Here is a 14203-nt window from a genome sequence, read left to right on the forward strand (position 1 = left end):
AATAAATTTGATATTTTCTAAGGGAATTTAAAGTGTATGTGGAGTATAGGGCATCCTTCACGAGATCTTACTTTTGATATTTAATGGTACTTTGTTAAGACCGTAGATTCAGTACAGATCTGTCATCCTCAATCCAAATTATTAATTTAGGAGTTACGTAGTTAGTGATGTAAAAAATACAAGAGGATATTATTCTGAACAAGGCTGAGTCACTTTTTAAGAGGAAAATCAGCATGATTTGATTTAGGAAAATTGCCCAACGAACAATATGTAGAAGGTGAATAAAAAAATATTCACGAGCCATATGTAAATGAATGTGAAAGAACATTCATGAACCAAATGCAATTACAAGTAAAGATATTACTTATTCAAAAATGATCAGAAGACGCAAAAAATTCAGATTGACCTAATGTGAAATAAAGTATGCATTGACCGGTCAGACAAAGAAAATTAAAAGTTATAAGGTTTTTACCCAAATGTGAAATATTTTAAGAAAGTTTTCGAATTACTGTTGCTTAAACATGGAGAGATAAGGCGGATTAGCATCTGCAAAAGGGAAGCTGGATTTGTAATACTCTCTTTTTAAAAACCCAACAACGTAATAAATAGATTCGAGAATATATAAGGATGGCTAGAAATCGATGAGATGATTTTCCTGAACATAACAGGATTGGAAAATCTTAGAATAGCGCAAAGTCCGGTGGAAGTAAAAGTTAAAAATGGCTCTGAAACAGGCGGCGTCTCTAAGGGAAGTTATCACAGAGTTTAGTGAGATTAACAGCAAGGTTGAAGAGATTGTATACTCCCTAACCCCAGAAAATGAGAAAGAGTTGGAGTTCTTCAAAAACATTCAATCAAATAAGTTCTGGAATATTAAAATTTTATTTAAAATCAAAAAAGAGATTGCCGTCGGTAATTTCTGTCAAAGTTGGACTACAAATGTTTTCCTCAAAAAAGAACCTTTTATATGGTTCTCGAAAAATATTTTTCAAATGAGCTAGGTCTGCCTGAGAGAAGTGAAGGTGATGTGGAAGGAAGTGCTATTTGACAAGCTACTATCTTAGAGGAACAGAAGAGTATTAGTGAAATCAATAATGGTACACATTCAACAGGTCCCCGTGTATGGAACTCAAATTTTATCTCTATCACCATGTACAGATAATAAGATTGACACCATTACACCTCATAACATTTCAATCTGAGAAGATTAAAAATTATTTTAAGAAAAAACCGGGTGTTCCTACCAAGAAACTACAATTAAGTAAAACGCAAAGAGGGTATTTTCATTCCCAAAGGAGAACTATTTAGAAAAAACATCCCATAAAAATAATCAAGAACAAATTCTAACCTATCCGGGGGTAGACGAAAAGAAAAATGTTGAAAAATTGACCTGTCAGAAGCGAAGGTCTACCTACACCTGAGGGGTATGTGGTATTACATTGTTATCACAAAAAGTCAATAAAAATCATTTTCATTGCGACTTCAATACTTACATATAACGTCAACTCATTTGGATCTTAAGGAAGGGCTTCTTGTTTTTTTAAATATTTAAATATAACTCGATTCCTGGATGTGCTTGCTAATCTTGACAATCGTCGCAAGGATACTAAGGCTATACGTCACCTTTTTCCTCAAACCCACACTTATTTTTTGTCTGCGGCTGTTTCAAATTCATCTCACCTCTCCATAGGAGTTATTTGGCTTCTATGAAAGTGTCTTACTCCGCTGCTAATTAATACTGACAAAAGGGTCTCTGTGGATATCAATGTCACTAGAAATAAGGGCAGAGACTTCATTAACTATAGTGGCTCATAAAACTCTACAAACCTTCTGGGCCTCAAAAATATAATATGCAAGCTCTGTCTTGTAGATACGAGTATCTTTGAACGGCTAAATAACCTAGGAATGACTTTCTCAAAGAAAAACCCTTCGAAAGGGACAATCAGGAGTGGACTGGACAATATTTTTGTTTCTCCCAAACTTGGTAAGCCCCTGGTTTATTTTAAGACTCTCCCGTCTCATATCACTCTCCAATCCTTGCCAAGTTCAAAATAGAAAAGATCAAGTTTTGCTCACATAGGAAATTAAATATTATAGTCCCAGCCATTCAAAACTTGAACGGTGAATATAAGGCTCTACTGGATAGTAACTTTTCATCTCCGTGTGACGTATTAATGAGAATATAGAGTTTATCGAAAAATATATTTAGTGAAAAGGGTATTAGTGTGGCAGAACAGAGGGAAGGGGTGGCTAATCTTTAGAGACACAAAAACCTCCAGGATAACGGCACTGCCATTAAAGAATAATTATAATAGATTCTACCATATGAAGTTACAGGAACAGCTATTAGATCCAAATCGGAGCTTATAGAGAATAATATAAAGTATTCTCTAACCCTTTCTGCCTTGGAAAAAAATTAACAAAGCTCCAGAAAATTATTTGCATTAAGATTAAAGAAGTGTACATTTATTAAAAATCATTCATGAATTTCGAGATTTTTTTACTCGAAGTAGTACAAATGTAAAAACCATAATGAGCAGAGTGCATGCCATTTCTGCCTAGAATAGAGAACAGACGAAAAAACGCTCACTGAGGTTGACTTGGACCATGATGCTCTCCTCAAGGTCAATGGAGTAGCTTTGACCTCCGGGTTGCTACAAGAGCGAATGGGGCTCCAATGTAATGGAACAAGTGGATGGTAATATCTCTTCCCAGTCATAAAAACCACTTTAAACGACAAGAAGTTTTAATTAAAGTTGTGCTAGTCCTCTACGCGGACAGGTATTGGAATTTCCTAATTACCTATGGGGCTGAATAAACTTCTTTGGGAAGCCCATCTCCATTTTAGACGTTTTTAGGGAAGACGGCTCTCGCTGAGTTCGTATAAAGCATACCAACAGAACAGGGAATACTCTATACCAGAGAGATTCGAGATGCCTCTTCTTTGTTACTATTGTATTAAATAAATGAACAAGATTCCTGCGTCGTGACTTCAACAGGGAGTTGATCAATACTACGTCATATCTATAGTATATGCTTACTACATATATATTGGAGAAAAGGAAAAGAGTGAGCCAGGACTCTAGAGAGGAAAGAAAAAACACACCTTCAAAAAAATATCTACCTGTTTTTATGTTGATACATGTGCAATATTGTTTTTATTCACTTTTAAAATACTGTGATCATATTTCTAATTTATTCTGACAATGTACCTCTATTTTCGTTTGAATTTTCGATAATGTAATAATTACGATCTTGAACTGAATAAATCAATTTGCACTCTAAAAAAAAGTATATTTGCTCACGTTTAACAGCACCATGTTGTTTTAGTTAGAAATAAGAGGCTCATACTATTTACATATTATATTCTTTATTCAACTCAAAATATATTCTGTGTGTACGTGGATACATTGGTCTAAAATAAGGACGTTTCATTATTATGCACCATTCATGGGTATTCAATATTTTGTTATCATCCTGACAATGATTGATACCCAACATCTTAATCTACTTAAGGGACTTTTCAAATTTGAAAATTATTATTTTTTTCTATTTGAAAAATGAATAAAATTTACTTACCATTTGATTTTTTTACATTGACCTCTTTTTTTTTCAATAGAAAATAAATAAATAGATATCAAACGTTAATTCCAGCAAAAAAAAAAAAAAAAAAAAAAAATAGAACTCACGTCATTTTTTCATCATATGGACTATTATTGATATTTCTGTCATAATATGAAGGCTTATATGATCGGTATGAAGCATGAGGTTCTTGATTTGTATCTTGATCGCTTTTACAAATTTTTTTGCAAAACAAATTATCCGAGCATTTATCCCTATTCTCTCTAAAATTAAAAATAGTATTTATTTCTACCTAAACATTCATTCAAAATAACTAGTAATTAAATGTATACTTACGCACAGAATGATTTTAAGTGCCTAGAAGAAGAGATAGTTAATTATATAGCTGTAAAAATCTAAATAATCATTTTAATGCACAACTCTTACTTCCTTAACTCAACTCCAAAATCTCCAGAAGGCTCTGGTAACCCTGCTTCTTCTTCCACTAGGTTAGAAGGACCTTGTAATCCTGAACCTTGTCTCATTGAATTGGAAGAATCTGGTAGCGCTTCGTCTTCTTCCATTAAATTTGAAAACTCTTGTAACCATCCATCTTCTTCCGTTAAAGCAGGATCACCTGAGCCTTTAGGTGGACGGCATCCCTATATTTCATTACAATTGATGAAAATATATCCTGTAGAGTTAGCCATACTTATATGAATCTCTCTCTCAAAATAATCTTACCCTGTAGCCAGAAAATCTACCTAATATAAGGATGAATGAAAGATACTTTGAAAGCATTTCTTTCAATGGGATCTGTCAACTAATTATCTATCTATATGACTTTTGTTTATGAAACTTCATCAAGAAAAGTATGTTTATAAACATTTATTTGTTTTAAATACTACATATATAACAATTGTCTCGTCTCATATTATTTAATCACTTGATATATTTCAATGAACTCTAAGCATATGGAATGCTTACAAATTTTTTCTGTCCTGAATGAGTCAGTTGCATATTTTCATCATTTAAACAAACTTCATTCTATAAAATTTTATAGAAATATGAATATTGTTTCATAGTACAGCTGATGAAAGTTATTGTTTAGGAGTCAGAAATATTCCAGTCACCCCTTTCTTTGTAGAAGTAGAAACCATGTTAGTCTGCATGAGAGAAGCGGATCAGAATTATGTGAAAAAAAGAACGAAGTAGTTTTTATGTCCCTTTATTTAATTTTCAGTCAACAGGTTTTATAAAGTGATTAGTGTGTATATCATCATTCAAAAGAACCTAGTTAGATAACAGACGAATTAGAGTTGTATCACTATCATCTTTATGGACGATTCTGATGCAAATTTCTTATTATGGAAGGCCTTTTATAAGCAAATAGGCAATCTTATATAGTTGTTGTACAAGGATTAAATTCAAAGTTATAAAAGTTAGCTCTCAGGGTTAATTTTAAATATAAGGTCTTAGCGTATAAAAGTATTTTTAGGGAAATCATAGAATTTCTTACAAATATCACCCTTTTATTTTCATTTTTGAGGAATACGAATCCAAATTACACATGGTTTATTCTTACTATCGTTCTTAGTATGTATATTATTATCTACAGTTGGGTCTGATCCATCCAAAGGTCCATCTATAGTTATCCCATCTGCAGACGGACGACAATAAAATAAGACTAAGTTAATATCTAAAATTGCAAAAACCACCACGTCAAAGAAACTCTTATAACGTTAATCATACCGTATACTTTTACCATTTTTGTATATAACTCTGTAATTCTAAATTTTGAACCAAACAAGCCAAGTAAAATAACAAAATTAAATTTTTTAATATTAATAGCGATACCTTCAGTATTTACAGCTACACATTAATTAGCTATCTATATGTTAAATGCAAATGTTTATGTTTGTGTTAGTCTAACAATCAAGCACAAAGCAATACATGGATTTTGATGAAATTTTTATGTCTGTTTTTAAGGATCAAGAAATGATTCTGATAAAAACTTTATTAGTCTTCTTTGCACACTTTTTTAAGGAGATTATGAGGTTTAGAGAAGAAGAAAAAAAAAAGAGAACATAAGATGATTTTTGACAATAATATGAAAGATCAAGCTCAGCTTGAAAATTTTTCTCCTCCAAACCTTATAATTTCTTCTTTTAAAAAAAAATCTGCTAGATAAATAAAAACATGCAGGACGAATAATAATAACTTTTTTTTATATCAAGCCTATGAGTTAACAAATAAGTTTAAATTTATTAATTTGCGGCCAAGGCCGGAGAAACCTAGTATATCTTCTTTTTCTTTTTTAAGTGGGCAAAGATAAAGGTTAGGGCAGTAAAACGCGGACTCGAGAGATGGATTAAAAAACAAAACATCAATAATGTTATCTTTTCAATTAAGGAAAAAAATAATGTTAACAAAACATATAGACAAAGTTTTAGCTAAGACTTGAGTGAGTCCACATTTTGTGTGTGAGGTCCTGTTGGTTTTCCTCTACAAAGTGGCCATATAGAAAAGTCAAGTTGTTTCAAATCTGGTGAGGAAGGGGCAAGATTCTGTGCATAGTTATCTGCACAGAACTTTTGACACTTGGGGGACCTGTGGGAGGGGGTGCCATCCTGAGTCCACAAATAGTTATCCTAAGGATAGCTGGTCTTCAGACATGGGAAGATGGAGTACCTAAGCACCTTATAATAGGCCTCCTGGCCGATTTTCTGTCCACCCTTGAAAAAGAACTGAGGCATCTTCTTTCCATAAGAGGCCATAACACCGAGGACTATTGATTGGGCCAGATTTTGGGTATGATAAAGGCCTTGGAACTTTTCGTTTGTTTCCAAAATCCAGCGGTTGTTCCGGCAGTTGTGGAATTGATCAAGAGTGAGAATCTTCATTTCCGAGATTTTTTTCACAATTAACCCATTTGGCTTGATCCATGTGATGATTTTCTTGCACCTCTCGAGACTCTTGGCTCTCATTTCCTCTGTCAGAAGGTGGTATAGGGTCCTTTTGAAAGAAACTAGTCCCAAGTTGTGCTTTATAGCCCTCCTGATGGCCCTAGGAATCACATAGAGGTCGTTGAGGAGGCGATTCATCGACATAGTGGGATACTCCTTTATATTCTTCTACTAACAGAACAAGAACTACGTATTCCCCTTTAAATTATCCCCTCCACTTCCTGAAATCCTGGAGAGGTCTTCTCCATTTTATTTCATCATGTCCAACTTAAAAAAAGGCTCATAGAACACTTAACATTGTCTGTCATCTTTATCAAATCAACTCCAGTATGTTGGAGATCTTAGATGCGCTGTCTTTTTGCTTGTTACTCGCTCATAATGATGAAATGACTGTATGATTAGTATAGTTTGTCTATGTGAAAGACTGCCGAAACAGAATATCAAAAAATAATCAATAAGCCTTCTCATAGTAATGAGAAAATAAACATTAATTAAAAGTCTAAGTTTAGCTGCCCTACATAAAAACATGTAACAAGAATAATTCTTCATTTTTTTCTTTTAAATGAAGTTGTGGAGTTAAGAAATATAAACTAAATTTCTGAATGTCAGGTAACGCCGGATAAAAATACTCTATATTCTTTTAAAAAAGTGTGCAAAGATACATAAAAACATTCCACGAGAGTTTTTTCTTTGATATGAAGTAAAATAATTCCGAACGAAATGAAAATTTCTTAATGTCCGAGCAACGTGGGGCAAGCCAAATCTATTAGATATGAAAATAAAATAAAAATCATTTAAAATCAATCTTTATTACAAATATTTTAAGCCTTTTAATGACATCCATGACTTTGTTTTTGATTTGCAAGTTTATCTATTCGAAAAAAAATAATTAAGACTGTGTTTGAACATGGTACTCAGTTGTTTTTAGATATGACCTGTTCTTTCAAATTGTCCTTGGTGTTCAATTATTAATGTTTTCAATGTACATATTCATCTCGCCCTCTAGATTTCTCTCATCAAATTCTACAAATTATGTCACTTTGCTGGCTGAACATAAATAATGTGTTATTCTCGGTATGTCTTTTGAAAAGACGAATGTTGGCCTAGAGTAAGAAAACTACTTTTAGCTTTAACCCAAAGTCACAAGTTGCTGCATCTGGTATAATTTTGTTCAAACAATTTATAGCTTGAAAATATGGAACAATATTAGCAAGTTTCAAAGGAAATTAATTATCTTCTAATGTAGAAAGTTACAATTGAAGATGGTTAGGCAAGGCAAGACAAGATGCCAGTCTGTAACAAACTAGATTATGCTCCATACTCATTCAATTGAATATTTTCCATATATTTTATCATGATTGAAGGTTAAGAGTTGAGCAATATAAAGAATATGACTTTTGAAATTCATATTTAACAAATTTTAAAAATTTCTTATGAAAAATAAAAACAATAAACTTATTTTTGATTCATTTTACTAAAACCTAAATTGCATCCCCTGATATAGGCAAATGTGCCCCATGTTGAGAAACCGTACCTTATATCACTTATGTTCTAGAAAAAACGGGGTTTGCAGTATAAACTTGGGTCCTGTAAGACAGATAAATGACCCCCACAGGCGTTTTAAGGACCCCTTCATTATTTTTTTACAATAGTAATTATCTATGTTCGCCGATTTTTCTAAAGTTGGGGAATCCGTCTTCAAGCTTTCAAAAAAGGTTGATGTGTGGCAGTTGTTCTAAAAATATCAGAGTAACAATAGCAAAGGCAACGAATTGTTGATTTACTTCACACCGATGCAGAGTTACCCTTCTCTCTGACAATAAGCTTTTTAACGTTGATCCGTTTTACAACAGGAGGAAGAGCAGGTGGTTTGCTGGGTCAATGGAGGTCATAGAAGAAGTCATCTTATTTATTTTTACATTCCATAATTTTGATATTTTACATATATTATGAATATTTAATTCCTTTTTCTTTGGGTAACCTTTCAAAAAAGAAACTATGAATCAATAATTACTTCATTTTTTGTTTTGTTTTTGTTTTATTATTAGGGAAACGTAAATGGAATTTTAACTTTGCTCAGATACAGCCTCTCTTGTCCACAAATTTGAGCTGAAGCGATGGTTACTTCTTTTACTACGCGTTTACAACTTTGTGTGTGGCATGATTTTTTGAGAAGTCAAGTGGGGAAGAGACACAACTGATCAGTTAACTTTGAGGTATGACTGATGTGATGAAAGGTTCCGTGGCATTGTTACAATCCTGGATAATATTAATAATTGAATAAATTGAGATTAGGTGAATAGTATGACCTTACACTGATATCTCCCAAGACAGTTCCATCTCTTATATCTCCTATTTTTGATATCTTGAATTGTCTTACTTAGACCTTGATAGTAAAGATAGTAGAACACGCTCAGAGATACCTTTCTCCACAAATTTTATGGCGATACTTTTTACTTTTTTGAAGGTGCATTTTTTTTTGTTCTAAATTAATTGTATTTGATGGATCGGATTAAAATATTTAAATCTACCTTTCAGGGAGGGGTAAACGTGTGCTTATTTTTCTGAATTTGTAATTAAATTTAAAGTGTTAAACGTAACCACAAATAATTTTTCCAAGTATCCCAATTTATAATAAATAAACAAATATTAAAGTTGATATATATTATTTATTCAATTTAAGACACTTGAAAATGAGTTAGGTCAATTTTTGAGGCCATCGTCCTTAGTTATTTTGTGAGATAGCGGTAATTTATTGGTATAAAGTTCACACACTATTCGAACAAGTTCATGGACCAGAAATTTTTCTATAAGTTTAACTTCTACTACCTTTACTCTCAGGCTCTAATCAAGACGATAGACAATTTGGGATATAAAAAATATGAGATATAAGAGATCGAACTGATTTGAGGGATATCAAAAATATGAGATATAAGAGATCGAACTGATTTGAGGGATATCATTGTACGACCATACTATTCCGTGTTCATCTAACTTCAATCGGGATGTAACTTCAATTATAAATATCAAGGATTTAAACAACGTTTTTTATAATGGTAATTATTCCTCAAAGTCAACTAATTAGTTTTATCGAGGAAAAAAAATTAAATATTCATAATAAATAAAAAATATCAAACCTATAGATTTTAAAAATAAAAACTAATTAACCTTAGAAATGAAGGAATACTAAAAAAAGGTCGTATTTTTAAGAGTTAAATTGACAGTTTATGTAAATAGTTTGGGGAAAAAGGGAATTTTCTTATTTTTCAAACTAGATATGACTTTATCATCAGATAAAACAGTAATTGACTATTAAAATGAAGAAAAATTAAGGTTCAATATCGGTATAAACATTAATTTGTAGCAAAATTAAGTTTTTGGTTTTTTTTAAATTGTAGCTTAATCAAAAAATCCTATCTTTGCCCCCATAACTGCTTTATAGGCTTTTGGCATTCTTGTTGTCAGTTTTTCAAGATAGGTGGGTATGACATCATTTCAAGCATTTTTCAAAATGTTCCACTTACTTGTGAGGCACTTTTTCCAAACTTTTTTGTCTGTGTGGTCCCACAATAGTTTTATTGTGTTCAAATCAGGAGATTGATCTGGCCATTGCATAAAAGATAAGATGTGATATGTTTCTTTCTTTTCTAAAAAGTTTTTTGAGAGCTTGGTCGTATGTTTTGGATAATTGTTTTGTTAAAAAACAAACTTCATTTCTATTAATCTTTGTCCAGAAGGAACGGCTTGCATCTTTAGGATACATTGATAACCATTCTGAAGTAATTAACTACCAATCTCTCATACTTGTCAGAGAGAAACATTAAATATGACAATAAGCCTGGGCAAAACAGCTTAGATTTTTATAGACAAATAATTAAAAAAAATTTTATAAATCTATTTTTTTCATAATAATTTTCATCGGGTTAAAGTAGAAAAAAATATTGTTAAAGCAATAAAAATTTATGATAAGTACAAAAATGCATTTTTTTCCACACTTTTTCTTGCTTGTGTATATGAATTTTAAACAAAACAGAAAAATATATAAAATAGTTAAATAGTTTTTTGTTTTTTTAATGCATACTGCGACACCGCATCTGTGTATTGTTACCCCCACTTTGGGAACTGCTAGTTTAGAGGAACAAAATGCAAATAAAAATATCCAGAAATATCCAATCCCCAAATATTGTCATTACGGTACACCTTAATATATATTAAACTTTTATTTAACTTAATTAAAATTTCTATTTCTTGGGTGCTTATTTTTTAAATTTTAAAAATGGAATTTTTTTCCCAACCACCTTGTATTGTATAATTGTGGGCGATCTTTCTAAAAGTGTATCTTATACATGGTTGGTCTAGTATTATTGGGGTTTTGTGTTATCATTCAATGTTTCATGAGGCTTATAGTTATTTCGACGCAAATAAAATGAGTATTTAATTATTGCTCTTAAGTTTCCTTTTAATTTCAACAAGATACTCTTTTTTTTTTATTGCAACATATATTTAAATAAAAAATTTATTTTATGATTCAAGAGATATGACCTCGATAATAAAAGTCTAAATAAATTAAAACTTCTCTGTAATATCATAAATGCATAAACTACAGCTCTAATGATTGACAATTGTAGCAATTAAATATAAATGATATGAATGTTTGACTTTCGTTGTTTTTTAATACAAACTTTGTCACAGAAAGTGGGAGTGGCTTAATCTAGTTGATTATCTGAACATGTATTATTTTTATTTTTCAAAGCTATTATCCTTATTATTTAATTTTTGAAGACAAAACATCTAAGTGTTTAGTAATAACAAGCGCGTGTACTCATGAAAAAAATGAGAATAAGAATAAGGGTTTGGAGTTATAAATGTACCAGGTGCATGGATATGCCTCACATGTTACTTTACAGACTTATAGCTCGGTTTTGAGTGAAATTTTTTCAGAAGTTTTCGTGAATTTATTTCAAATCTTACCACCTTCAAATTTTGTCTCCAGCTTGGTGTAAATAAGAATTACAAGCCGTATGCTGAAGCGATCGAAGATAGTGACTCTTTGCACAAAAATTGCAAAGAGGATAGAGGCAGGCAATAAGCACAAGAACATGGACTAAAGGTTCAGCGTGAACGTCAAGACCGTGTAAAAGGTTAAAGAAATGTTGAGGCAGGGAGGGATACACGAGTTCCAGAGATAAAAAGAGATTAGTGAGGCCAAGAACACCACCCAAGATCGATGTGGTCTTAGTTCTGATGGAGGTCAACACTTTAACGTCAATTAAGAGGTCCTCGAGGGAGCTGGAAGTTCCTGAAAAGACATAAGGGAGTTACTGAGGGAAGAGTTCACCCAGAGTAGCGTCTTTAGTCGCAAGTTAGTTTCCTGAAAAAAAAAAATTTCCTCGGAATTTCCATGCAGCCAGTAAGTCCTTACTGGATTCTTACTAGGTTTGAGGATATCAAACTGATAAATAATTCTAAGACCAAAACCCAACATTATCAACTCAAAAAAAGATACAAAATATGATGGACAAAAATTACCAGTGTAGCCCTGACTTTATTTTCTTAAAGGGCCCATACAAAAGTATTTGGGATAAACGGGATATTTACAAGTTAGAAAAGGGTGGAAATTGTAATAGTTTTGAAGATACAAAACATGAACTAGTTTTTAGTAGGATTTAGACTCCAACATTGGCACCTAAAACAATAAATATGGGATGGATTAAATAAATAAAATTTTCAAAGTTGAAAACTTAAAGTTCATTGATTCAGATATTATACATTAGTTATTTCATTCAATAGAGTTTGAGTGTTATTTAATTAATAGTAGTTTGTTTACTATAACAATTTTTGTATAAAATGAAAAATTAAAGAAGAGGTCATATAATTTAAATCTGGATATTCAAACACAATGGCCTCACTTTCGGGCACTGACAACCTTTAATCGTTACTCCTTAGCAAGATTTTCATTTGTTTACCTCTTCAAAGTAGTCGTTTCATGTATCTCATTATATCAAATTCAACCATTAGAGATAACGCCCTGTTCACAATGATGATTTTAGTTGCTTGAACTTCTAGATTGCGTGGTTGAAAGAGCTCTTGCCACTTTGAAGACCTTTAAGGCATTAACAATGCCACATTGGCTATTTTTTCTGCGCACCAGAGATCAATAATGGCTTTGCGTTTTTCCATTTTGATGAATTTGCAACTCACTTTACTGGGGTTTTTTTCTAACAGGAACAAATAAAACGAATGGATTAATCATGTGAGAGGAAAATCAATGCGTGTGAAGTTCAAATAGAGTAGTAATATTTAAAAAAAAACATAACTGTGCTTAAACATATAGTGGACTCTGTAGGTATTATAAGTCTAATTATCGATTTCTATAAAGAATTTCAATTTTTTAGATTATATGTCCCTATGAATTATACACACTCTTTTTCATGACACTAAAAATATTAATGCCACATTTTAGCTTGTGCTGTAAATTTAGAAAATTTGTTTTATAATATTTAAATATGAATATAATACAATAATTGACTTATAATTGGATAAAAACCGTAAATAATATTTAATTGAACATTATTTGAGCTATAAATGATGTCAAAATAATTTACAAATAATTGACATATTATAAGTTTAAATTTCAATGTAGCTTTTATCATTATGTTAGTACAAAATATATTTAAAGTGATCCTAATAAAAAGTGTAACGGATTATCCAATAAGCTATCCTTTTCCCAAATACATATACTAAGTAAGTAAGAATCATTATAATAGAACGAATTATTATAATCCATGTAATTGAACCCTCTAAAAGTGACCTTCAAGTATAGCTTTGTATAATATGAACTAAATGCGTGCAATAATTAGTTTTAGTTGGCAATCACACATGTGTTTTTATTTATTTTCTAAAGCTGTTATTACTATTCTTTAATTCTAGAAGAGATACCATATAAGTATAACGTAATCAGAAAGTGCTTGTGCTCAAGAATGATGGTGACTAACTCGGAGGATTTGTTTGTGTTATAAGTGCAAGCTCTTGTTCCACTCGGAACAGAATTGAGGATCGAAAACAGGGTAATTCTTGCTTGATAATGAGTATGATTTGTATTTCCTTATTTCTTCTCATAGTTATTTGCATTTAATTTAATGAAATGTCATGACAGAAAAGCTGCTTTTCTATCAATTGCCAGGGTTACCATTTTAATTTTCAAATTTTTGTATTACAGACCAACAGTACTTACTATTCACAACCCTATATAGGAAAAGGATCAAGTCATAATTTTTTCCCCGTTCGGTCTAAAGTGATTTTTTTTTGGCGTATTTGAATTGATATTTTGGTTGAGACGGTAGATCCATTTTCTAGCTCTCAATCATTGTACCAATTTTCTCCTTTATCCCCATTCATGGGTTGTAAAAATATGACTTATACAAAATATTTAACTGCGTTTTTATGGTCAATGTTCATAATTTTGAAACAGAACATACGTCATCAGCAATTCATTTATAGAGTTATAAGTATCAGTCTATGTTGGACTCGGAGTAGAATTGAGAATACATAGATCATCAGCAATTCATTTATAGAGTTATAAGAAATAAGTCCATGTTGGACTCGGAGTAGAATTGAGAATACAAAAACAGAGTACTTCTTGCCTACGCCCTCGATTGATACGGAGTGGGGACATG

General features: G+C 31.6%; 1 protein-coding gene across 1 annotated transcript; it reads right to left on the reverse strand.

Moving 5' to 3' along the window:
• Positions 1 to 3350: 3350 nt before the first annotated feature.
• LOC121124411 (uncharacterized) lies at positions 3351 to 4464 on the reverse strand. Its single transcript, XM_040719566.2, has 6 exons — positions 4306 to 4464; positions 4009 to 4223; positions 3919 to 3939; positions 3690 to 3845; positions 3580 to 3603; positions 3351 to 3519 (listed from the first exon to the last, which is right to left on the reverse strand). Exons 1-6 carry the CDS (start codon positions 4360 to 4362, stop codon positions 3459 to 3461), a joined length of 534 nt encoding a protein of 177 aa, XP_040575500.1. The 5' UTR covers positions 4363 to 4464; the 3' UTR covers positions 3351 to 3458.
• Positions 4465 to 14203: the final 9739 nt, after the last annotated feature.

This window comes from Lepeophtheirus salmonis, chromosome 9 (assembly GCF_016086655.4).
Source record: "Lepeophtheirus salmonis chromosome 9, UVic_Lsal_1.4, whole genome shotgun sequence".
Lineage (NCBI taxonomy): Eukaryota > Metazoa > Arthropoda > Copepoda > Siphonostomatoida > Caligidae > Lepeophtheirus > Lepeophtheirus salmonis.

Excerpts from the sequence above, each read along its gene's own strand:
- LOC121124411 (XM_040719566.2), bottom strand. The coding sequence starts at position 4,362 with ATGCTTTCAAAGTATCTTTCATTCATCCTTATATTAGGTAGATTTTCT. Across the intron at positions 3,940-4,008 it reads TTTGGAGTTGAGTTAAGGAA|GCACTTAAAATCATTCTGTG; the intron begins GTAAGAGTTGTG and ends CTCTTCTTCTAG. Across the intron at positions 3,846-3,918 it reads CACTTAAAATCATTCTGTGC|AGAGAATAGGGATAAATGCT; the intron begins GTAAGTATACAT and ends TTTTAATTTTAG.